The 26438-nt window shown below is 46.4% G+C and overlaps 1 protein-coding gene and 1 pseudogene across 1 annotated transcript in view; both read left to right on the forward strand.

Moving 5' to 3' along the window:
• The first annotated feature begins 18097 nt into the window (after positions 1-18097).
• Positions 18098-18918, forward strand: LOC114891478 (annotated as a pseudogene).
• An 816-nt stretch (positions 18919-19734) lies between these two features.
• CACNA1A (calcium voltage-gated channel subunit alpha1 A) overlaps positions 19735-26438 on the forward strand; it is a 316609-nt gene continuing 309905 nt past the window's right edge. Inside the window, exon 1 of the mRNA XM_029216768.1 lies at positions 19735-20440. Within this exon, the coding sequence (XP_029072601.1) occupies positions 20169-20440 (272 nt within the window). The 5' untranslated portion in view covers positions 19735-20168. The remainder of the gene's footprint in view (positions 20441-26438) is intronic.

Here is a 26438-nt window from a genome sequence, read left to right on the forward strand (position 1 = left end):
GTCTGAGATTGCAGGCTGGTAACGTGGAGTGGGGTCTGTTTGCTCTCCCAGGCGTTGGGACCCCAGGGTTCAGCTCCATCCTCCACACTTTGGCTTCGCAGCCCAGGGTTTCACCTAGTTGCTGAACTGAGGGTGCACTCACCTAGAGAGAAGCCCCCTCTACCCCACTTCTGTTGACCCAAACCCACCACCATGGGCTGAGTTCTTCCTATTCCATTTCCACCCCCATATTTATTATTATTATTATTTTTGCTGTATGTGGGTCTCTCACTGTTGTGGCCTCTCCCGTTGCGAAGCGCAGGCTCCGGACGTGCAGGCTCAGCGGCCATGGCTCACGGGTCCAGCCACTCCGCGTCATGTGGGATCTTCCCGGACCAGGGCACGAACCCGAGTCCCCTGCATTGGCAGGCGGACTCTCAACCACTGCGCCACCAGGGAAGCCCCCACCCCCATATTTAAAAAAAAAAATTTCAAACATACACAAAGCAGAGAGAAAAATATGGTGAAAAATATGATGGACCCCCTTGTTCCCATCACCCAGCTTCTTCAATTAGTGATGCTGTGCTGTCATGTTTATTTTCGTCTCCCTTTTTTGTTGCATTAAAAAAAATTGGCAGGAAATTCCTATCACATGAAATTAACCCTTTTAAAGTGAACAATTAAGAGCATTTGATACATTCACAGTATCATGCCACTTATCTTCTACCTAGTTCCAGAACATTTCCATCGCCCCAAAAGGTAGGCGTCCCCTATCCCCCCCATCTCCCTGTTCCTGGAAACTACCAGTCTACTCTCTGTGTTTTTGGATTTGCCTCTTCTGGACATTTCGTATAAATGTAATCATACCCTGTGTGACCTTTTATGTCCCCTATGTGTACCCTGGCTTCTTTCACTCAGCATAATGTTTTCAAGGTTCATCCATGTTGTAGCATGTATCAATGCTTCTTTCTTTTTAATGGCTGAGTAATATTCCATTGCACAAAGGTGTTACCGAGTCCAAGCTCGTACTGCTCACCACACGACAGGCCAATAAATCAAGAGACAAGTTGTTGGGGCAAGGAATAGCGACTTTATTTGGAAAGCCAGCAGGCCAAGAAAATGGAGGAATAGTATCCCAAAGAACCATCTTCCCCGAGTTAGAATTCAGGCTTCTTTTATCCTGAAAGGAGAGGGGGTGGTTGCTACAAACTTCTTGGTACCAGAATCCTTTGTTCTTGCATCTGTCCACGTAGGTCAGGTCACGATGTTTCTGTAAACCTCCAAGACAAATGATATTTTCTGTTCTGCAACTTTTTATCTCTATATGAATGGAAAAGTGTTATACCTTTAAAGGTCAGAGCCTTGAGAATGGGCTATCCAGTATATTTCAGTCTACAGGCAACCTTCTTAACTTGTAGCAAAAGCAATAGAATACAAAGGTTAAAGTAAAGGAAACAGACCCAATATGGAGTCACATTTGTGACTTCCCTATTACAGAGGGACCACGTTTTGTTTATTTATTCGTCAGTCAATGGATGTTTTGATGGTTTCCTGGAAACGACCCATCACCTCACCCGTAAATACTTCAATATGCTTCTGTAACGCATAGAGACTAAAAAAAAAAAAAAAAAAATCAAAATATTACTAACAGGCTTTATAAAATGAACCCTAATTCTTTAAAATCCCCTAACACCTAGCCCAGTTTTGATTGCTCCTAACTGTCTAAACAATGCCACTTTCCCCCGTGAGGTAGATCCTCCCACTTTGACCCCACCTTGGGAAAAACATGGGACTTCTCTCTGCCCTAGATGCCTCTTATAAGAAAAACATACTGCTCACCTTTAAAAGGAGCCCCCTTTAAAAAGAGAAAGAGGGTCACCCCAGTTTTGGAAACCTAATTCTACGCATGCAGCAAACAAACCTATAAAACTTGCAATCAATTGCCTTTTTGCATCTAAAGACTCCAATTTTCTTCTCTCTGTCTTTGTGCTCAGATAATACAACCCCCTCCGCCTTAAGGGAGGAGGTAGTGGGGTGGTAAGGAGAAGCTGTTTCGAGAGTGAACAGAAAAAACTTGGGGGGGGGCGGTTAGCATTGTTTTTTAAGGGCATCAATAATGTAGGTTGCAATCTGGCGGAGGGGAGATGGTTAAATTATAAGTGTGATTCCATATTCCCACTGCTTCACGCCTGTCACACACGCCACCTCCTCAAACCCCCCCTCCGCAAACCCCCTAAGTGGAAGAAAAAGAGCTCTCCTGTTACCACCTTTCCTCTGCTCCTTAAGAGAAGCCGGTCTGAAAGGAGGTAGAGTGGGTGATAAACAGAATCCCTCCAGAGACTAGGGTCCTGCCCTGTGCTGGGAGGTTGAGGTGCAGTGTTAAGGGGTGGAGAGATGAGAGTAAGAATTCCCTTTATTTTCCCCTGAGACGCAATGTGAGGACCGGGGGGCTGGATTTGTCTCCCTGTGCTGGGTTCCTGTGCAGTACTTTGCTGGAGATGATCAGGAGCTGATGTGACGCTAGTTCTCCCCTGTCTCCTCCCAGCATCAAGGAAACCTGCTCCTCCTTCTCTTTTTCCCCCCTGGCAGCTGGCACAGCAGCCCCACTTGGTGCCTGCCTTTGTGGGGAGCCCTCAGCTTGAAGAACAGCTGCTCTTGGCACCCCCTTTCTCTCCTCTCGGGGGCCCCCTTTTCCTTTCCATTGGGCAGGCAATGGATGCGTGGACTTCAGCTGGCTTGGAGCCCTGGGTGCTGACAAGGTGGGACCTTCAGGGCAGCTGGAGGACTCTTTGCGCTGCCCAGTAACCACACAGCCTGAGCCCCGGAGCCGATGCGATACAGGTGAGTGAGCGATACAAGATCCTGGGGGCAGAGTCCTGCAGGCAGTCTAATCTTTATTTCCTTGCTGCAACATTACCTGCATATGCAAAGGTAGAAACCCCATGACCCCCCCTTCCTGTGAATAGCTTTCCTTTGGGGGTGGGCAGTTTCTCTTGGTGGGGGCAGACCCCTGATTTCCAGCTTATACTTGTTTCTCGATGAAAAATCCATTTTCTTTCAACTGCCCTTAGCCCCCTTGTAGTACTTGATGTCTCTGCCACCTGCCCTGGACATGTGACATTTCCCCAATGACTATAGTTTCCAAGCTAAGTCTAATTCTACTTTTTTATGTCCTCCCCACCCCATCACTCAAGTCTACATTAGCCTCTTTCTGCTTTAAGACCCAGGCAGTCTGGACAAGTGACAGAACTTGGAATCTTGCGTGCGTCCCCCTCCCCTATCGCCTACAGCTTTGTTGCGGGAGGCGGTCCCCGAAACAAAAGTTCGCGACGCCCGTGTAGCCGGGGTCCTTGTTTGCTGTGCTCAATGCAGCGTGAATGCGTTGGAAAAAGGGAGATGGCAGATGGCTGTTGAGGATAATGACACCGTCTTAGGAAAGCAGTTGTTCCGTTTAATATTTAACATTCTCCCCTCCCTTGCTCCAAATGAAAAGCAAAGACAGCACTGACACCCCTCTAGACCAACCCCTCCCTTTTTAAAAATGTTTGGACAGAGTTGACTCTCCGGGTGGCTTTCATTTCTCAAGAAGTGGGAGAGACAGAATCCCTCTCCTCTCTCGCTCTCTCTCCGCTGACAGCTTCAGAGAACACGTGGCTGCCGCGGCTGGTGGGGGCAGAGGGGGAAGCGCCCCGCGGGCTGGGCTCCTCTGCCTTTTCCAGGGGCTCCTGCTTTCGGGGCTCCTGAGAGACTGAGCTGGGAGAAGGAACCAGAATAGAATGTAAACAGGAGGACAGAATACCTTCCCAGAGGTAGTAATCTCTGTTGAGGGTAAACGGACAGGAAGGGAGAGCTCATCCGTGTGCCCCATCTCTCCTTGGCTCCAAGCGAAGGTGCATTGAGGGTGGGGGGTCTCCACTAGGTATCCGGGCTCCATCCTGAGTTTCCTGTTCTGAGTTGACAACTTCAGGGCAGACTTGCCATTTCCCATGCGGGCTCTTTCAAGGACAGTCCTAGATGGAGGGAGGACGGGGGTAAGGTGGGGAGGAGGAGTCTAGGGTGTCTGTGGCTGACGCTGGCCCCTCATCCCCTACTCGGCTTCTAGTGCCTCCAATACCAAGCCCAGCCTGCAGGAAGTCTCCCAACTCCAGCCATCTTAGTAGCTGACTATTCCGTTGATATTGCTTTCCTCCAAGACACAGGGATTTGCAGAGATACATAAAGATGTCACTCAGGGCAAATGCCATCCTCCCTCTAGATAAGACTGGTTTAAGTCAATGCTGCCCCTCCTCGTCCCCCAAAGTAAGGGGAAAGATCAGGACTGGGGTTCTGGAGGCAAAGGGCACATTTGACTTTGAACAAATTACTGGGTAAATGACCTGCAAAGTAATGCCAAGTGCAGCTCTTGGACATCACATGCTCCGGCAGAGGGTTTGACTTATTTATTTTATTATTCTTTTCGAAATGTTAGCTCACAGGACCAGAGGGCCCTTAATGGCCAAGGGCAAGTGAGGGAAGATTCTATTCCAGGATCTTTCAATCCCACTGTCTTCATAGTGACAGACAGGCAAGGGCTCTTGGCAAGCTCTCCTACCCCTTCCGGCAAGGCCAAGCCTGTCTGATGGTGGACAGTGAGCCTGACTTAACCGAGTGGGAGGGGCCGCCGGTCAGAATCTCCAGACCTTCTTCTCAAAGTGCAGACCTTGGACCAGCACCCTCTGGGAACGCAGAGTCTTGGGGCCCACTCAGCCCTGAGTTAGAATCTGCATTTGAACAGGATTCCGGAGCAGCTAAGTGTTGGTCAGAGTCTTAGAAGCCCTAGGGGCATCACTCAGCCCCTCTGTGCTTCAGTATTCCTAGCTGATGATCAGGCTAACCATGGCATCCCAGTGGTAGGGGTCCTGGGAGGCCAGGCCAGGTGATGCTCAGTGCTGGGCACATAGTAGTTGCTCACTAAATCTTGGCCACTTTTTTTTGCTGTTGCTGTTCTTGCAAGAGTTCATCAATGTAATTTGGTTTTAAATTTTTTTTCTGTATTCTTTATTTTATTAACCATTCAGACCTACTAGAGAATGGACTTGAGGACACTGGGAGGGGGAAGGGTAAACTGGGACAAAGTGACATATATACACTACCAAATGTAAAACCGATAACTAGTGGGAAGCAGTCGCATAGCACAGGGAGATTAGCTTGGTGCTTTATGACCGCCTAGAGGGGTAGGATAGGGAGGGTGGGAGGGAGGGAGACGCGAAAGGGAGGAGATATGGGGATATATGTATATGTATAGCTGATTCACTTTGTTATAAAGCAGAAAATAACACACCATTGTAAAGCAGTTATACTCCAATAAAGATGTTAAAAAAAAAAGAAAAAAATTGAAGTATAGTTAATTTACAATATTGTGTTAGTTTTAGGTATACAGCAAAGTGATATATATATATAAAGAATATATATATATTCAGATTCTTTTCTGATTCTTTTCCATTATAGGTTACTATAAGATAGTTTGTATAGTTCCCTGTGCTATACTTGACTACTTTTAAATTTCTCTCCAGAGCAAAGGTGTGTATCCAATTTCTTTAATTTTTTAATTGTAAAATACACCCAACATAAAGTCTACTGTTCTCACCATTTTAAAGGGAACAGTTAAACGGCACTTAGTATATTCAATAATGTTGTGCAACCATCACCTTTATCTAGTTCCAGAACTTTCTCTTCACACCAAAGCGAAGCTCTCTACCGATGAAGCAGTTATTCTCATTCCTCAGTCCCCCAGCGACTGGCAACCATCAATCTGCTTTCTGTCTTTACTGATTTCCCTCTTCTCCATGTTTCATAGAAATGCAGTCAGACAATAAGTGGTCTTTGTGTCTGGCTTCTTTTCACTTCTGATTTCTTCTGTAGTTCATGCTTCAGCTTTCCCTTTCTTCTGCGCGTCCCACCCATCCCTCCCCTAAGGCATGCAAGTCAGATGGGTATTGAAAACATATTCTGGACCCGACTAATCCACATGTTAATTCTTAGTGACCAAGAACAAAGTGTAGGGAGGCTCATCTTCAAATATTTTTTTCAGGACTGGAGACTGGGCTATTCACTTTTTTTTTTTCTTTTCTAAAAATGGTTCCAATTTTGGTATCCAGCTATTTCCCCCCAGCAAAAACCATCACTAAAATTTTTTTTTTTTTTTTTTTTTTTTGCGGTACGCGGGCCTCTCACTGTTGTGGCCTCTCCCGTTGCGGAGCACAGGCTCCGGACGCGCAGGCTCAGCGGCCATGGCTCACTGGCCCAGCCGCTCCGTGGCATATGGGATCTTCCCGGGCCGGGGTACGAACCCGTGTCCCCTGCAGCGGCAGGCGGACTCTCAACCACTGCGCCACCAGGGAAGCCCTACAATTTCTTTCAGCCTTAAGGGGATGCAGCTCTTAGACGATTTCTTGAGAGTTTTAAGATCCCAAGATGTGCAATAATTGAGTCACAGTGGCACACAGTCGGTACTCAGTAAATATTTGCTGAACAAACGAAGCACATCAGGACTAATAATTAGCATCGTAATGCGTTAATGTCTTCACGTATTAATATGTTTATAACCATCCACAGCCACTGGCTGGCCGAAGTTGCAGAATGAATGAGGGAGATTGTGAAATCCCCACTAACGCAAAATACCAAGAAGTCACAAACATGTATTGAAGGAAAAGTATTCCAAAGATGCAGCTGGTAGGTAAAACTACCCACCCACTCCTGAGAACACAGAAGAGAGCAAATGCCTAACAGTTTAGTTTAAGGGAGCAACATTAGAGGAACACTCTCCCCTGGGAGAAGTTTTATTTTTTTCCTGGCAGTCTCTTCTTTTTCCTTTTAACCTTCCAGCACCAATAGAGTCAAGCAAGTTTAAGAATGATAAATGGTGTCCGGCGTATAGAACATGGGTCCAATTGTGATATTGCCCTGGACAAGAGGAATAATTGATCTACCTTTTTCTTTTTTGGCCCTGCGGCTTGCGGGATCTTAGTTCCCCGACCAGAGATTGAACCCGGGCCACCGCAGTGAAAGCACCGACTGCTAAGCACCGGACCACCAGGGAATTCCCTGATCTACCTTTCAATAAGTGTTCATTGTGTCCTTCCTGCTGGCCAGGCACTGTACTAGGCTTTGAGGATTCAGCAGAGGGTGGAATCATAATGGTAGCCACAGTCATAATAATATCAAACACGTCTTTAGGGAATTACCATGTGTGGGATGCTGTTCCAGGCACATTATGTAGAAATGAAATGATTTAATCCCCACAAGAACTCGATGAAATATATGCTCTCATCATCCTCATTTTACAGATGGGGAAGCTGTAGCCCAGAGAGGTGAAGTGACTTGTCCAAGGTCACACAGCAGGAGGGGGCAGATCCAGGATCCAAGCAGGTTGGTTGCAAAGCTGGGGCCATTTCTCTATCAACGCCCATCAGTCATTGGTTGAGGAATCTTCCAAGGGTAATAACTCCCCAGCACCTCTGGCGTGTCTCTCGCTCCTGCAGCCAGAACTAGCCCCATGCAGGGAGTGGCAGGTGCTGGAGGTAGAGAGCCATGGGCATTTGTGGGCAGGTGAGAGGTTTGGGCACTGACGAATTATCTTGGAGGCTTCAGAGCAGAAGCATCTTTTGAGCTGGACTTTGGGGGTAGGGAGATAGAAGGGCATTCAGGATGGAGGCAAAGAGTTGCAGAAGTTGGGGATGTGCTCAGGATTGGAAGTGAGGAGTCCTTTTGGGATTGGCCAACGGATGACCTGATAGTCGATGATGAATTGGAGGGAGGAGAGACTCAGAACACAGAGGAAAGTATTACGGTCCATCTGCATGGGGCAAATGAGGGCCTGAACCATGGAAAGTGGGAGAGGAAGTATGAGGTAGAATCAGCAGCCTTGATGATGAGTAGAATGTGGGGTGAAGGAGGGAGAGAGGGAGTCCCACAATGGTTGGTGTGATCAATTCCACTGCTTTTTGGGTTTCTTACAAATCTGACCTCTAGAGGATGCCTGAGAACACCTGAGTCAGGTCAAGTCCCTCCTCTGCTTAGACTCTTCCATGCCTCCTACCTTACTCAGAGCAAAAGCCAAAGTCCTCCCTGTGGTCCACAAGGCTCTGTACCATCTGTCCCTGTCACCTTCCTCTATCACCTCCCCCCATTCATCCCCTCACTCGCTCCACTCCAGCCACACAGGCCTCCTAGCTCTTCCTTGAACACACCAGGCACGTTCCAGCCACAGGGTCTTTGCACGGGCTGTTGCCTCTGTCTAGACCGCTCTTCCCCCAGCCACCCTCATGGCTCCTCCCTCACCTCCTTCAGATCTTTACTCAAATGCTTCTTTCCCACTAGGGTCTTTTCTGACCACCTTCTCTAAATGACATTCTCCTTCCCCTTCCTTTTCCTCCTCTCCTGTTTTCTTTCCTCCATCTGCATATTTTATTTGTTTATCTTGTTTCTTGTCTGTCTCCCCCTCTAGAATGTGAGTTTCATGAGGGCAGGGACCATGTCTGTTTTGTTCACTGCTGGGTCCCCAGTGTCTACAACACTGCCGGACACACAGTAGGTGCTTAGTGAATATTGCTGAATGAATGAATGAATGAATGAGTGATGGGGAGGGTAATAGAGCCATGAAACTGAAGTTGGGAGGAGGATTCAGCTTGAGATTTAGTGGCTCGCATGGATCCTGCCTACCAGCTTAAGCCCTGGAGGTCTCCCATCCTTTCTCCTTCCTAAATCCCAGTCAGTGTCCTGAAGCCGTGAAAACCATCCAGCTATTCCAGGGGATCTGTTCATCCTCGGGGGAGGGAGTGTGTGTATCCCTGTGCTGTGATGGGCAATTGAACGAGCGGGTGAAAAATGAGACCAGCTGTGACATGGTTTCTTCTCACCAGGGGATGGACCTTTGCAGCCGTATTCACGGCTATGCTGGCGTGCTGGTCTCAGCCTAGCCTTCAGCCTTTGCCATCTGGCCTGGCATTTTATTTAGCTCTGTTCTCATGTATGTGGGGCAATTCTGGAGTTTGGCCCCAAGTGATGAGAGCTCTTGTTGGCTCTGGCTTTTTCATTTCACCTTGCTCTTAGCTTCTCTTTGCAAAGGTGGGGTATGGGGTGAATTCACACTGCCTGAGATGGGGTGGCTTTGGGTTGTCTGAATCAGCATGAGAGCTCTGGTCTGTGTCTAGATCTACTTATCGGTGCCCTCAATAAGTGGGTATTTGATGCTGGGAGGCAAGAAAGCTGAAATTCTAGGGTAACTGTGAATATTTAAGTACCTTCAAGAAGATGGGGGGTGGAATTCTCTGGCGGTCCAGTGGTTAGGACTTCGAGCTTCCACTGCAGGGGGCACGGGTTCGATCCCTGGTCAGGGAACTAAGATCCTGCATGCTGCGCAGCGCGGCCAAAATAAATTAAAAAAAAAAAAGATCAGGAATTCCCTGGCAGTCCAGCGGTTAGGAATCTGCGCTCTCACTGTTGGGTTCAATCCCTGGTTGGGGAACTAAACCCCCACAAGCCACATGGCGCGGCCAAAAAAAAGAGAAGGTGGGTGGATGTTTCTGGATCACCTGTTAAGAGTTTTTTTGTTTTTTGTTTTGTTTTAATTTATTTTATTTTTGGCTGAGTTGGGTCTTCGTTGCTGTGCGTGGGCTTTCTCTGGTTGCGGTGAACGGGGGCTACTCTTTGTCGTGGTGCGCAGGCTTCTCATTCCAGTGGCTTCTCTTGTTGTGGAGCACGGGCTCTAGGCATGTGGGCTTCAGTAGTTGTGGCACACGGGCTCAATAGTTGTGGTGCATGGGCTTAGTTGCTCCACGGCATGTGGGATCTTCCAGGACCAGGGCTCGGACCCGTGTCCCCTGCATTGGCAGGCAGATTCTTAACCACTGTGCCACCAGGGAAGCCCCTGTTAAGAGTTTTTCTACACTTTTTTTTTTGATAAAACAGACATAACATTTGCCATTTTAACAATTCTTCAGTGGTATTGTGTACATTCGTAATGTTCTGCATCACCACCATCCATCTCCAGAACTCTTCTCATCTTCCCAAACTGAAACTCTGTTCCCGTTAAACACTAACTCCCATTTCCCCTTCTCCCAGCCCCTGGCACCCAGCATTTTACTTTCTGCCTCTATAATTTGACCTCATATAAGTGGAATCAAACAGTACTTGTCCTTTTGTGACTGGCCTCCTTCACTGAGCATAATGTCCTCAAGGTGCGTCCATGTGGTAACATGTGTCTGGATTTCCTTCCTTTTCAAGGCCAAATAATATCCCATTGGATATTTTGTTTATCCATTCATCCATCGATGTACATTTGGATTGTTTCCCTGTTACCAGTCAACACTCCCACCAACAGTGCATGAGGGTTCCCTTTTCTCCATATCCTTGTGAGCATATGTCATCTCTTGTCTTTTTGATGACGGTCATTCTAATGGGTGTGAAGTGATACCCCATTGTGGTTTGGATTTGCATCTCCCTGATGATTAGTGACGTTGAGCACATTTTCATGTGACTGTTGGCCATTTGGATGTCTTCTCTGGAAGAAAATGTCTATTTAGTTCCTCTGCCGATTTTTTAATCAATTTTTTTGTTTGTTTTGCTACTGAGTTGTATGAGTTCTTTATAGATTTTGGATACCACCCCCTTATCCCATATATAGTTTGCAAATATCCTTTCCCATTCTGTAGATTGCCTTTTTGTTTTGCTGATGGTTCCTTTTGCTGTACAGAAGCTTTTTAGTCTGATGCAGTCCCACTTGTTGATTTTTGTTTTTATTGCTCCCTGTTAAAAGTTTTTACTTCTAGGTAGAGTCTTAACACTTGCTCCTTACCTGGCTACCTGCTCTGGAGATTGTTTGTTCAGGGTCCGGAAATCACTTTTACTATCAGCCAAATAAAACATCTGGAAAGTGACGAATGCATTTGAAGGTCAGTTCAAAATGACATTTGGATTAGCTTCACCTTGGTTGTTAGAATCCACGGTTTGTCGAATTTCACACTCTTCAGCCTAGAACTCAGGAGGGGATTCCATTTCTTTCCGTGGGTCTTAGCAACCCTTGTTTTGTCTGGGGCTAGATTAAGATGGCTTATTGACAGATCTTAGCACACAGAGCAAGATTGGAAGGAATGAGCCTGCCTAACAGAAGCTCAAACAACAAGTAGAAGAAAGAGAATGAAGGCTGAGAGAGAGTACAAGAGGAAGAGGTGAGAGGAAATGATTTCTTGCAGAGATGCTATAATTAGCTCTCTTTTTTTAAAAAAAAATCTTTATTGGAATATAATTGCTTTACAATGGTGTGTTAGTTTCTGCTGTATAACAAAGTGAATCAGCTATACGTGTACATATATCCTCATATCCCCTCCCTCTTGTGCCTCCCTCCCACTCTCCCTATCCCACCCCTCTAGGTGGTCACAAAGCACCAAGCTGATCTGCCTGTGCTATGCAGCTGCTTTCCACTAGCTATCTATTTTACATTTGGTAGTGTATATATGTCAATGCTACTCTCTCGCTTAGTCCCAGCTTACCCTTCCCCCTCCCTGTGTCCTCAAGTCCATTCTCTACATCTGCGTCTTTATTCCTGTCCTGCCCCTAGGATCATCAGAACCATTTTTTTTTTAGATTCCATATATATGTGTTAGTATACGGTATTTGTTTTTTTCTTTCTGACTTACTTCACTCTGTATGACAGACTCTAGGTCCATCCACCTCACTACAAAAAACTCAGTTTTCACTTCTTTTAATGGCTGAGTAATATTCCATTATACATATGTGCCACATCTTCCTTATCCATTTATCTGTCGATGGACACTTAGGTTACTCCCATGTCCTGGCTATTGTAAATAGAGCTGCAGTGAACATTGTGGTACATGACTCTTTTTGAATTATGGTTTTCTCAGGTTATATGCCCAGTAGTGGGATTGCTGGGTCATATGGTAGTTCTATTTTTAGTTTTTTAAGGAACCTCCATACTGTTCTCCATAGTGGCTGTACCAATTTACATTCCCACCAACTGTGCAAGAGGGTTCCCTTTTCTCCACACCCTCTCCAGCATTTATTGTTTGTAGATTTTTTGACGATGGCCATTCTGACTGGTGTGAGATGATATCTCATTGTGGTTTTGATTTGCATTTCTCTAATGATTAGTGATGTTGAGCATCTTTTCATGTGTTTGTTGGCAATCTGTATGTCTTCTTTGGAGGATTGTCTATTTAGGTCTTCCACCCATTTTTGGATTGGGTTGTTTGTGTTTTTGATATTGAGCTGCATGATTAGCTCTCTTTTTAATGAATGCTTTGGTTTTCTCAACAGGATGCCACACCTGTGTAGATTCCCCTTGAATGCAAAGATTTCAGAGCACAAGAAAAACACTCATTGAATGAAGCCAGTGTTGCTTCCATCAAGTAATATATTAGTTAGGGAAAGGCTATGGACTTACTGATGTCCCCCTAAATTCATATGTTGAAGACTTAACCCCCAATGGGATGGTATTTTGAGATGGGAGGTAATTAGGTTTAAACAAGGTCATGAGGTTGGGTCCCTCATGATTGGATTAGTGTCCTTATACAAAGAGATACTAGAGAACTCGTTCTCTCTTTCTCCTCCATGTGAGGACACAGAGAGAAGGCGGTCATCTACAAACCAGGAGGAGAGCCCTCCCCAGGAACTGACCTGGTCTTGGACTTCCAGATTTTTGAACTGTGAGAAAGTAAATGTTTGTTATTTAAGCCACTCAGTCTATGATATTTTGTTATGGCAGCCCAGCTGACTAAGTCAGGAATGCTGCTGTAACAGGTAGGTTCCCAGTTGGATAAAAAGTTAAACACAGCAGAAGTTTGTTTCTAACTCACCTGATTGCCCTGGGAGAGTGTTCCTATTCACTGGATGGCTCTCCTCCTCCACACAGTGACTCAGGGATCCAGGCCACCATGCTTTCGTGGCTCTACCACACAGGAGGCCCTTAGTGTTTTCCATATCTAGCCAGAAGAGGAGAAAGGGAACTTATTGAGGGCACACCTGCTTCTTAAATCTTTGGTCCAGGGTGATACTCTACACTTCTGCTCACATTCCATGGGTAAAAATGAGTCACATGGCCATACCAGTTCAAGAGGAGCTGGGAGTTTAGTCCCTGATCACTATCTATTCCCCAGGGTGTTGCCTTCATTTTGGTGGCAGTATCTGTCAAATTTTAAAACGCACATAATCTTTAAAATATTGATAGCAAGGCCACTTCTAGAATTCATCCTACAGAAAAACTTGTAGCAGCTTCATGGGGACTTATGTACAAAATGATGGCTACAACATTTTGAGGAACAGCAAAAGATGAAAAAGAGCCCGATGTCCACGCTAGATAAATTCTATGGAGTCATTAGAAAACCCTTTCAGAACTGGTGCAGAATGTCACTTAAGATATATTATTAAGTGCAAAAAAAGTCACAGACTTTTATGTATATATGTTTATGTACATATATGCATCTATATAGATACCTGTATATATGGATACATATAAATAATCTCACAGTTTTTACAAATTCTTGTAAAAATTATTCTACATGATTGGGATTGTGTATTAGTTTTTTTGTGCTGCCATATCAAATTACCACAAAATGACTAGCTTACCAACAGCATGCATTTATGATCTCACAGATTCCACGGGTTGGAAGTCTGATAGGGTTGGCTGGGTTGCAGTCAAGGTGTTGGTGGGCTGTGTGCCTTTCTGGACACTCTGGGAAGAATCCGTTTGCTTGTTCATTCAGGCTGTTGGCAGAAGTTGGTATTAAGCTGTTGCAGGACTGGGGTCCTGTTTCCTTGTTGGCTGGAAGCCGGAGTTTGTTCTCAGCTTCTAGAGGCCACCTGCATTCCTTGGTTTGTGTCTCCTTCATCTCAGAACTGATGACCATGGATCAAGTCCCTCTCATGCTTCTTATCTCTCCTGCCTCACCTTCCATAGCATCTCTGACCTATTCTTCTGCCTCCCTCTTCTACTTTTAAAGGCCTATGTGATGACCTTGGGCCCATAGGGATAACCCAGGATACTCTCCCTATTTTAAAGCACGTAACCTAGTTCCACTTTCTTTTGCCATGTTATGTAACATACTCATGTGCCAAGATCATGGGGGACAAAATCCTTCCTACCCCAGATTGTTTATGTTTGGGGAGAAGTGGGCCTGGCAAGGAAAAAGCTCAGTGTCAGACTCTGGGTTGGACCTCAGAGAGAGGCCTTGGGAGTCCCAGGAAACCTGGATCTACATCCCTGACCTGTCTGTTCCAGGCTGATTGACCTTGAGTGAACCATCGCACCTCTCTGAACCTCAGTGTTATCTGTAACACGAGGGAGTAGATTTCCCACTTCCTCTGGGACTTGTGTTTGGGTGGGGATATCCGGCTTATATCCCTTTTTCTGCCCAATTCAAAGCTTGATTGTAAGAAGGAAGGGCATATCTAATTTCTCTTAATGAATTTAGTATGATTATTTTAGCTTTAAAAATATTTGTAATGATGTAACAAATATGCAGAAAACTGCACAAATGAATTTTTACACATGTCTGTATACTGTTTCCCCACCATCACCCAGGTAAAGGTTTAAGGAATTTCCATCCCCTCAGTGGGTTGTCAGGTTAAGCAAATTAAAAAAATATAGGAGACCACTAGTTAAGTTTGAATTTCAGATAAACAATGAATAGATTTTTATCATAAGTATATCTCATATAGCTAGACATCCTGTGTTTTATCTGGCAGTCCTACCAGTAGGCTCCCTTGTTGTTTTAGCCCAACACCCCTTCCACCCCAAAGGTCAACAGTATTCTGACTCTCATCACCATAGATTAGTTTTACCTGTTTCTGAATGTCATATCAGTGGAATCACACAGTGGGTCCTGCTCTGTGTCCGTCTGTGAGATTCATCCACACTGCCTGTGGCATCTTCTTTTTCATTGCTGTGTAGTATTCTGTTTGATGGATGCATCACACCCTATTTTACTATTTTCTTGTTGTTGGACCTTTGGGTTGTTTCCAGTCTTCAGCTACTATGAATAGAGCTTTATGAACATGACTTTCAGTGGCTAGATGCACTTAGGAGTGAAATTACTGGCTATTTTTAGTTTTAAAATTTTCCTCCCAAATGGAGAAAAAAGACATCCTCCCACACCAGTGAATAAATTGAAGCCTTGTAGGGTTACATTCCAGGCCCTGCCTGGTCTTATTTTTGTTTCCTGGATGAAGGAACTCGTGGGGCATTTTTGAGTTCCCATCCTCTCTAATGTGTTTAAGGAGCCTGTGAAGTTTTAGAGAATGCTTTTCCTCTACTTTTATTTTAATTTAATTTAATTTAATTTTTGTATTAAAATTTTTTAAATCACACTTTATTTTTATTTATTTGTTTGGCTGCGCTGTGTGGCTTGTGGGACCTTATTGATAGCTCCCCAACCAGGGATCGAACCCGGGCCCTCAGTAGTGAGAGGGGGGAGTCCTAACCACTGGACTGCCAGGGAATTCCCTTAATTAATTTTTTTATTGAAGTATAGTTGATTTACAATGTTATATTAGTTTCAGGTATACAGAAAAGTGCCATATATATACATATATATATATTCCTTTTCAGATTCTTTTCCCATATAGGTTATTACAGAATATTGAGAATAGTCCCCTGTGCTATACAGTAGGTCCTTGTTGTTTATCTTTCTTATATTTAGCAGTGTGTGTCTGTTACTCCCCAAATCCTAATTTGGAATCCTATCCCTCCTATCCCTCCCCCTTATCTTTCCTCTTTGGTAACCGTAAGTCCTTTACTTTTAGGTGCCATATCTTTTACTAATTTTTAGTAGTTTTGCCTGTGGGTGGTGAAGCCTGGTGCCCAGCCCAGCTGTGTAAATGTCCCTGTCCATGTGGGGGTGGTACACAGAAGGCCCCCAGACTTCCCTGCTGTCCCTCCCTCCCTGCTTTTCCCCCGGTAGCTCTTGGACCAGCCTGTATTAATCAGGAGCATCTCCAGGTACCATCTGGTTGCTATGGCAACTCAGGCTGGTCCAGGCTTGGCAATGGGGGTCAACCCCCCCTCTCAAGTGTGGTTTCAGTTTGGATTCAGGGAAGTAGACACACGCGATACCTGGTACTTCAGGGAAGTTCTATTCTGATTACATTAACAGTAAGGTTTTTTTGTGGCCTCAGGCTTAATGCCGCTTCTTTAATGCCGCTTCTTTTCTTCTATTTGCTTTTCCCTCATTGTCATCTCTTTGCACCGTCTATTCGTGGAACCTGGCTACTTCTAGGGGAAGCAAACCCCACACGCTTTGCCATTTTCTCTGCACTGTGGTTGGACAAACAGAGAGAGGGAACAGCACACCTCGTCACGGGCCCCCGCAGGTGCCAGGGAAGGACACCTGGCTGGAAGCGCCCGTTGGCTGGGGATGTGTTTGTTTCTTGTGTGTACACACAGGACAGGTGGGGCTCTGTTGTTAAAAGCACCCGTGAGGGCTCTGCAGAGCACACTCGGTGGTGTTGCTTGAGCAGCTGCTCCCCGCCCTCCCCCAGCTTCCAGGCTCCACCCACCTGCCACAATAGCCACCTGAGAGCCAATGTTGACCAAGTGCTTTCATGGCCTGGTGCTGTGCTCAGGGCGCTGCCTTCCCACGGGTTAACCCACTGACCCCTCACAATGGCTCTCTGTACTACTTATGATTATCCCCACCTCGTGCAGGAGAAGACAGAGACTCAGAGGATTAAGTAATGCTGGGGACCACACAGCTAGTTGATTGTGTGCTGGGGTTGGACCTGGCTCTGGAATAAGCCTTCTTTCCCACCACGCTTCATCCCTTCCTTACTTAGGAGAAGTCCTGGAGCCCCGGCAGCAGTCTTCTAGGTGCTTGATGATGTTTTCTTGGGTAGACGCATCCCTAAGACCACTCATTCATTCATTCAGGTAATAAATATTTAAGGTGTCAGGGACCCAATGGCAAACAAGACAGGTCAAGATCCTTGTACGTATGGCACCAACATCCTGAGATAAAGCCCCACGAGGAAGACCTCATTGGAAGCTGTGATGGGGAGTGCCTGCATCTGACCACAGCCTGAATGATGAGAGGAAGCTGAACCATCAGAGATGATGAGTTGGTCTTCTTAGGAGAGGCTGGGAGAGCTCTCATTTCTTTGAAGGCTTTAAGCAGAGCAAGAGGAAATAGCCAGGAGGGAGATTAGCCTCTATTCCCACACCTGGTTCTTTGAACCCATCTCCTTACACCTCTGGGTGTTGAGGTGACTCTTGCAATATTTGTGCATGAGATTTAGGCTCCTAATTCTGCTTCATTCATGCCGGCCTTCCAGTGGGTTTACTTTTCTTGGACAGACACTGGGAGGCTAGTGGTGGGGGCTGATAGGTGGAAAAAATCAGTCTGAGGTTAAAAATATGCTGTTGGGTGAGCTGTGGATCTGAAAGCCATGGGCCATCTCACTCCTAGAAGAACCAAGGTCCTGAGTGATTTGCCCTGTCACCTCCCCGCCCTCATCTCCTCTACTCTTCTCCTCACTCACAGCTCCCCAGGCCCCTTCGTTGTTCCTTGAGCAAGTCACATACAGCCATGCCTCAGGACCTTTGCATGTTCTGTTCTCTCTGCCTGGAACACTCTTCTCTCAGACACCCAGCAGAACTACTGCGTCACCCCCTTCAGACCTCTGCTCAGATGTCACCTCCTCAGTGAGCCCATCTCTGACCCCCTATTTAATACAATAACCAGCCCACCCATCACTTCCTGTCATCCTCTGCGGTGAGCGGAATTGCATCTCCTGCCCCCAAATTCATATGTTGAAGTTCTAACCCACAGTAGCATGTGACTGTATTTGGAGAGAGGGTCTTTTAAAGACATAATTAAGGCTCCTCTTCCTTGCCTACACTCCTGCCAGGTCTCCCTGTGAGTCTATCGCATCCTGCCTGGATCTGGCCAGCTTGGGATGCCCTGTGGACCCCCGGGGGCTGTAGGGTCCGTGAGAGCCTGGTGGGCTGAGGCTGTCTGCCCCTGGGCCTGGCTACTCCTGCTGGCAGCAGGCGCAGATCGGGAGCTCAAGGATGCCGGTGTCCAGTTTCCCTTGACCTTGAGGACCCAGGAAGGTCATTTGCACCACGGCTATGGCTAGTGTCAGATTGCCCAGCAGTGTTTAAAGAGTCAGGTGCCTGGATTGGACTCTGCAGAGACACCTTCACACGAACACTGTGCTTCCCGGAATCAATACTTTTGTTTTTCCAGTACCAAGTTAAATGCGTCACATTATAAAACATTTTTGTTTTTTTGGCCGCACTGCACAGCTTGCAGGATCTTAGTTCCCCGAACAGGGATTGAACCGGTTGCAATGGAAGCACAGAGTCCTGATCACTGGACTGCCAGGGAATTCCCATAAAACACTTTTGTGTAACATTGTCTCACTGAGACTCCCAAGGCTTTTAATATCTCCAGAATATATTTTCCAATTTTCCATAAGACTCAAAAGTCATATAAGCTCTAAGAAATCCACTAAAAAGACTCTTCAAAAAGTAGAAGATGGAGGGGACTCTGATGAAGAGAGTGATCATAGAGTGAGCAGGAAGAGAAGCCTGAGGACGACCCCACTGGGGTCAAAGATTATAAAGACCTGAAGAAAAGTAGCTCAGTCTTTTTGGTATGATGTTATTCAGAAGCTAGGCCTAGATATCAGAAGAAATAAAGTAAACCCCACAAAGGTGAACTCAGGCTAAATGGGGGAAAATTATGGAAGAAAAGCAGCATGGTGAAAGTGGGAGATAGGTTGGATCTTCTAATGGGAGAGGATAAAGAAGCAGAAACAGAGACGGTGATGCAGATTCTCCTGAAAAAAAAAAAAGTGTTTAAAGAGAAGACTGGCAGTGAGAAATACAGAGTGGTGTTATGAGAGTGGAAGAAATTGAAATTGCCTAAAAAGAGTATGCTCAAATAAATGGATTCCTTTTCAGCAATAAACCTGCTTTTTAGTGGTGGGGGAAGGGGCCAGGTTAAAAAGAGGACTTTTTAAAAAAAAATAAAGTTCTCCTACCATTTGGGGAAAAAAAGAAATAAAAAAAGAGGTAATTAAGGTAAAATGAAGAGGAAATTAGGACACAGACACACCCAGAGGGGAGACCATGTGAAGACACAGGGAGAAGCCAACCATCTATAAGCCAAGGAGAGGCCTCAGAAGAAACCAACCCTGCTAACACCTTGATCTCAGACTTGCAGCCTTCAGAATTGTGATGAAATATATTTCTGTTGTTTAAGCCACCCTGCATGTGGTACTTTGTTATGGCAACTCCAGCAAATGAATATACCTTTCCTGCTTAATTGCCCTCCACTGCACTTTTCAGCTCCTAATCTCCACGTGATGTACTTATTTTGTTCAGCGTCTACCTCACCCTCTAGAACCTCCATGCCACGAAGAGGGAAACATTTGCGTGTCTCACTTACACTGTGTCCCCAGCACCCAGTGCAAGGCCTGTACACAGTGGCTGCTCGCTCAGCGTTTGTTGAGTGAATAAGTGAATGAAATGGAGACAAAGATCTTTTCTGGGCTCTCAGTCCCTCTGGGGCTGAATACCCACCTGATATATTCATGAGAGGCAAGAACTCTGTCCCTTTTCTCTTTTTAAAGAACCAGCCAAGGTGGCAAAGAGCGGGCTCACTCACAGATGGCCGTACCCTGTGTGGATTTTTAAAACGACCTTTGAACTCGCCCTTTTAGTTTTCTAAATGACACTCTGGAGCTCACAGGACCCAGGGACCAGCCGAGAGTGAACAAGCAGGCTCTTGATGACCCATTTTGCCGAGGGCAACACTGAGATGCTGAGAAATACGGGGTCCCACCCTCCGTGGCGGGCACCTGGGAGGTGGACCGAGTGCTCTGCGACACAGCCTCGTGGTCTTTTGCTCCATGGTGCTGCCTCTGTTGCTGGGCAGCTCCTAAGAACTGGCTTCCCAGCCCCGAGTTGCCAAGGAAATACTAAATCCCGTTGGGCCGGGCCTGGGGTGTATTTTGACTTCCTGTAAAGGAGGCCAGCCCCCTGTGCGGTCCTCCGACCTCCCTTCTCTTCCTCCCTGTGTTTGCTCTCTGCATCCCCCTTACCTTCGCTCTTTCTCGCTCTCTTCTCTCTCCTCCTCTAGTTTCATCCCGGGCTGGAGGCAGAAGACCCTGGGATTTCTGCGTGAGGCCCATGGATGTCGAAGTCCTCCCGGGTCCCGGACCCCATGTTCTCGCCCCGCAGTTATGATGCCCTGCACGACCGCGGCTTGGGGCCTGCAGGTACGGACGGCGCCCCCGCGGACACAGTCAGCATCCCTCAGGACTCGCGGACCCACCTGATGAGCGGCGGCTGCAAGGGCCCTCCCCTGAAGCGGCGGGGCGGCGTGGTGGACCACCGGGATGTCATCTTGGCCCACCAGGCGCACAAAATCCACAGCACCCCCCAGGCCAGGAGGAAAGAATGGGAGTGAGTATGCACGGGGTGGACGGCCAGCCCCAGCCCGGGACAGGGACCCGGGTTGGGGAGCAGTAAACGGGGTCTCTTGGGGTCAGGTAACGCTTGTTTCTGACAAGCTTCTGCGGCGGGGTGGCGGAGGTGGGGGTTGGCGTGCGGGGGCGGATTCATACGGCTGGGCTGGTTGCTGAAATCTCAAATCTCAAATTCCTTCCCAGCCTGTTGATCCATACCCGCTGCCTGGAGTCCCTTCTGTGAATCCCTGGGGCACCCACGGGGCAGCAACAAAGGGGTTAATTGTGGGCGTGGCGGGGCGTGCTCGCAGGACTCTGCTCCGGGGTTCTGTGAGTGTCCACTCAGAGGGGTTGGCAAATCTTTCCAATGGGATGGACATTTCCGAACCAGGATGAGAAATGCCACTTTCTGGTGGTGGGGGGTGGGGTGGGGAAGCGGGAATCACACTTCCACCTCAAGCCCTGAGCCTAAACCTGAGAAGTGGGGTGGGCAGGGGGTGGGTGCCGGGTTGGGAGAATGTGGTGACTCCGGTGACTCTGGTCCTGGGACCCCTTTCTCTTTGCCAGTGACGCCCAAAGTGGGTCTTCTCCTGGGAGCCACCATAGGGTGGAAGGGTGGGCTTTGAGACAGCTCTGCTGTGTAATCTTGGGCAAGTGACCTCTCTGGGCTCGATCACCACCCCTGAAGTCTCTCTTTCTAGGCTGTTGGAGGGTTGAAGGCGGTTTGTGTGAAGGCTCAGTCCCCCCGTATGGAGGGAGAGCTGGTACTTTTTTCTTTTTCTTTTTCTCAAGAGCTTCTTTGGCCGAGGCTCAGAGCTGAGTGGATTCCTGGGCAGACAGCAGGCAAGTGGGATGTGAATATGAGTTTAGGGCTCTTGGAGTTGAGGCTGACAAGGACACTAATCACTCCCGGGGACCCGGAAATCCCTTCTCCCACCCGCTTCACGCCAGCCAGTCTGACCTCTAGGAAGCGAACAGTGTCTTCGCCAGGCTTCCTTCTGTCTGCTGGAAGGGGGAGCTGGGCTATAAATGCCAGCTGGGTTTGGAGTGTACTGATGAGAAGTGTGTAAGTGCAGAGCGCGATGAAAACTGTATTATCGAAAGGAGCCAGTGCTCATTTTGAATTGGAGGGCTTCAGGTTAGGTGAGAAAGGTGGAGCCAATGTGGCCTCTGAGGTGGTTTCCTGAGGTTAGGCTGACATCTGGTGGCATATTCAGGCATCATCTAGAAAGGCTACGTGGTGACCAAGCTTTATTTTTTTTTCCCCATGCTGTCTTCCTTTTGACAATCTCTCCTCTCCATCCACACATCTAGCCACCCACCCACCTGTCCATCCATCCACTCACCCACACATCCACTCACCAATCATCCATCCATCCATCCACTCACCAATCTTTCTATCCATCTACCCATTCATCCATCTCCCCATCCATCCATCCCTTCACCTGCACACATTTCCATCCATGCATCCATCCATGCATGCATGCATGCATGCATCCATCCATCCTTCCATGCACACATTTACTTACCCATCTTTCTATCCATCTATCCATTCATCCATCTCCCTATCTATCCTCCCATCCATCCTTACATCCATTCGCCTGTCCATATTTCTATCCATCCATCCATCCACCCACCCATCATTTCATAAATAACCAGGGTGCACTTAATACCTGCAGCTGCAATGCTAAATACCACTCCTCTCTTATCCCCTCTCCAGGACCCGCCTTCTCTCTCCCCTCCCTTCCCATTTATTTCCATTCACCTCCTGTTTCCTTTCATTTTCTTTCTTTTTAAAATTAATTAATTAATTAATTATTCTTTGGCTACATTGGGTCTTCATTGCTGCGTGTGGGCTTTCTCTAGTGGTGGTGAGCAGGTGCTACTCTTCGTTGCGGTGTGCGGGCTCCTCATTGCGGTGGCTTCTCTTGTTGAGGAGCACGGGCTCTAGGTGCTTGGGCTTCAGTAGTTGTAGCACACAGGCTCAGTGGTTGTGGCTCACAGGCTCTAAAGCACAGGCTCAGTAGTCCTGGTGCCCGGGCTTAGTTGTTCCGCGGCATGTGGGATCTTCCCTGACCAGGGCTCGAACCCGTGTTCCCTGAATTGGTAGGAGGATTCTTAACCACTGCGCCACCAGGGAAGCCCCTTTTATTTTCTTTTGAAAAAGAAATTTGATTAGTTCTTGCAGAAAATGAGGCTTCTTTAAGGGGTTAGAGTGAGTTATTTCTGCATACCCACTGAAAATAGATTTTTTAGGATAAGGAAGAGTGTCACAGTGACTTAAAGAATTTAAAAACCCTGTTGCCCAAGGAAAATGATAACTATAATTTCTAATAATAATGACAGCTAATGTTTATTGGGCACCTACTGTATGCCAGACACTTTTGATCTTGTTGTCTTGTCATAACTCTGCCATGCTGTAGATTCTACATTATCCCCAATTTACAGATGAATAAAGGGAGGCTGAGAGAGGCGAAGTAACTTGCTAGACACTGGCAGAACTGAGATTCGAACCCCAACCTGTCGGAGTCCCAAGCTCAAACTCTTTTTTTTTTTTTGCGGTACGCGGGCCTCTCACTGTTGTGGCCTCTCCCGTTGCGGAGCACAGGCTCCGGACGCGCAGGCTCAGCGGCCATGGCTCACCGGTGCAGCCGCTCCGGCATGTGGGATCTTCCCGGACCGGGGCACAAACCCGTGTCTCCTGCATCGGCAGGCGGACTCTCAACCACTGCGCCACCAGGGAAGCCCCAAACTCAAACTCTTAATCATTTGGCTGAAGAGTTTCTACAACAGCAAGTGGCAGGGATTTTCTCTTAAATAACTCAGAAAATAAAGTCAGCCACATCAGGGAGAAAGAGGGAAGCATTGTAGGGTATTCAGAATCAGGAGACGTTGCTTACAGTACCATTTCCAGCACAACCTCCTTGAATGGCTAACTTATGCCCCAGTTTCCCATTCCAGTCACTTTCTAGGACCATAAAAAGACTTGAAGGGTCTTTATAGCTACAATCTCCAAACTTCTAATCTACCCCTACCAGTAAAACAAACACATTTTCAACACGCACATAATGTATATATTTTTGCTTATCGATTATATAAGTATTCTGCTGAATTTACTATATGCACTATAAAATATACATAATAATAGACATACCCAAAGGATGAGACATCAGTGAGATAAGTATGTTTAAATGGTTTTAATTTTTTAAATTTAGTGGTACAAAATACTGTTGCTAACGTGTTTTTTGTGTGTGTTACACATTTTAATTTTTATTTATTTATTTATTATTTTAAAATTCAATTTTTAAGTTCATTTTTATTTAAAATTTTATTTTATTTTACTTTTTAATTGTATAGTTGATTTACAATGTTTTGTTAGTTTCAGGTGTACGGCAAAGTGATTATATATGTAACTATATATATAGTTTTTCAGATTCTTTTCCCTTATAGGTTATTAAATAATATTGAGTAGAGTTCCCTGTGCTATACGGTGGGTCCTTGTTGGTTGTCTATTTTATATATAGTAGTGTGTATATGTTAATCCCAAACTCCTAATTTATCCCTTCCCCCTCCCCCCACTATCGTGTTTTAGAAGTTTGCCTTCACTTTTCAAAAACTGTGTTTTGTCAGATCTGTTTATTCTGAAAATGTTCAAATACACTAAGAGCAGAGAGAAGAGCACAGTGAACCCGACAAACCCATCACCCAAATACACTAATTATCAAGATTTTGTCAGACTTACATCATAAATCCATTTTCCTTTCCTATTTTCTGAGCTATTTTAAAGCAAATCCCAGACCTTATATGATTTTACAAACTTCAGACTACATGTCTAAAGCACATAGACATTTTCTTACTAATATCACACTGACAAAATTAACAATGATTTTTAAAAATATATATTTTATTTTATTTTATTTTTGCGGTACGCGGGTCTCTCACTGTTGTGGCCCCTCCCGTTGCGGAGCACAGGCTCCGGACGCGCAGGCTCAGCGGCCATGGCTCACGGGCCCAGCCGCTCCGCGGAGTGTGGGATCTTCCCGGACCGGGGCACGAACCTGTGTCCCCTGCATCGGCAGGCGGACTCTCAACCACTGCACCACCAGAGAAGCCCAACAATGATTTTTACATCACCTAATTTCCAGCCCACATTCAAATTTCCCTGCTTGTTTTTTTTTTTACAGTTGATTTCTTTGAGTCAGGAAAGTCTGTGTCTTGCATTTGGTGGCCATATCTCTTTTTTAAAGCTGTGGTGAAATAGATATAACATAGCATTTACCCTTCTAACCATTTTTAAGTGTGCAGCTTGTGGCATTAAGTACATTCACATTTTGTTCAACCACCACCACCATCCATTTTCAGAACTCCTTTCATTTTGGGAAACTGAAAGTCTGTCCCCATTAAACACTAACAGCCAATCCTCCCTCCCCACATCCTCTGGCAACCACTATTCTACCTCCTGTCTCTATGAATTTGGCTGCTCTAGGGACCTCATTTAAGTGAGATCATACAGTGTTTGTCCTGTTAGCATAATGCCCTTGAGGTTCATCCGTGGAGTCACATGTGTCAAAATTTCCTTCTTTTTTAAGACTGTATACTATTCCATTTTATGGATGGACCACATTTTGTTTATCCATTCATCCACTGATGGACACTTGGGTTGTTTCTACCTTTTGGAGATTGTGACTAATGCTGCTGTGAACATGGGTATGTATATATATATATATATATATATTCAAGACCCTGTTTTCAACTCTTCTGGATCTATACATAGAACTTGAATTCCTGGATCATATGGTAATTCTACAGTCTTATTTAGTCTACAAGGATCCTCTCTCTCCCACCCCTCACGTTCTCCTATCCCGTTGTGATTTATCATAGAATAAACCACATCAATTGTCCTATAGAATATGCCCCATTCTGAATCGTCTGTTTGAAACTTTATTTTTTTAAATCCTGTTAACTATAGCGGCTTTGCCTATCCTTAGGAATCCCACCCAGGCACAGTGCCCACCAAGATGAAGCTAACCATAGTGAACATGACTCCACATTGCAAAATGTCTTCATGAGAATTTGGAACGTTTTTTGGCCATCTTCTGATACAGACTCAATGAGATCACTATGGTTTCTATTTCTTCCTGTGACTGATGGAGTGCTGGTACCAGGAGGGGACAGAGTCCCAGCTTTGCCAATTCTCACTGTTCCTTTCTGCTCTTGTTACTATTTCCTTCAACCCTTTCTTTCCAGGCAGGGATCTTCCACTTCACCAGCCAATATCCCTATCCATCAACCCATTTACACAGGTCTCAGGAGACCACAGTGCATCACCACGACACGGTTCTTTATCCTGTTTCTTGTCTGTCTTGTCCACTAGAACGTCCCTGGCAAGGATGCTCGACTGTGTCCCCAGCGCCTGAGACCGAGGCTGGCACCCATAGACACTCAGTAAATATCTGTCGAATGAAGGCACCAGATGAGAATGAATGAGGGAGGGTTGTTGCCAAGCAGCTAAGTGGATTTAGTCAACCATACATGAAGGGTTAATAAAGTCCAGTGCTTCATTGTAGATGAAACAGTAGCAGACATGGAAGTTCAAGAATTTGGTTCCATACTTTCACAGATGTACTCACTGGGGCTGCACCTAACCCACTTTGGAGGTTCTTGCACGAAGAGTTGAGTGAGGAGATGCTGCCTCCCCCCTCCTCCCCTTCACTTCTCCCTCCTTCCTTCCCCTTCCCTCCTCCCTCCCTTCTCCTCTCCACGCACTCTATCTCCCTTCCTCATTCCTGCATCCCTATCTCCTTCCCCTTACTCCATTCTCCCTCCATCTACCTCCCTCCTCTCATTCCTCTCCCTCCTCCCCCTTTCCACTTCATCCCCCTCCCTTTCTCCCTTCTCCTCTCCACCCCCCTCCCTCCCTCCTACTCTCCATCCCTCTCCCTCCCTCCTACTCTCCATCCCTCTCCCTCCCTCCTACTCTCCATCCCTCTCCCTCC

Source organism: Monodon monoceros, unplaced genomic scaffold, assembly GCF_005190385.1.
Source record: "Monodon monoceros isolate NGI ecotype Baffin Bay Population unplaced genomic scaffold, NGI_Narwhal_1 Super_Scaffold_12, whole genome shotgun sequence".
Taxonomy (NCBI): Eukaryota; Metazoa; Chordata; class Mammalia; order Artiodactyla; family Monodontidae; genus Monodon; species Monodon monoceros.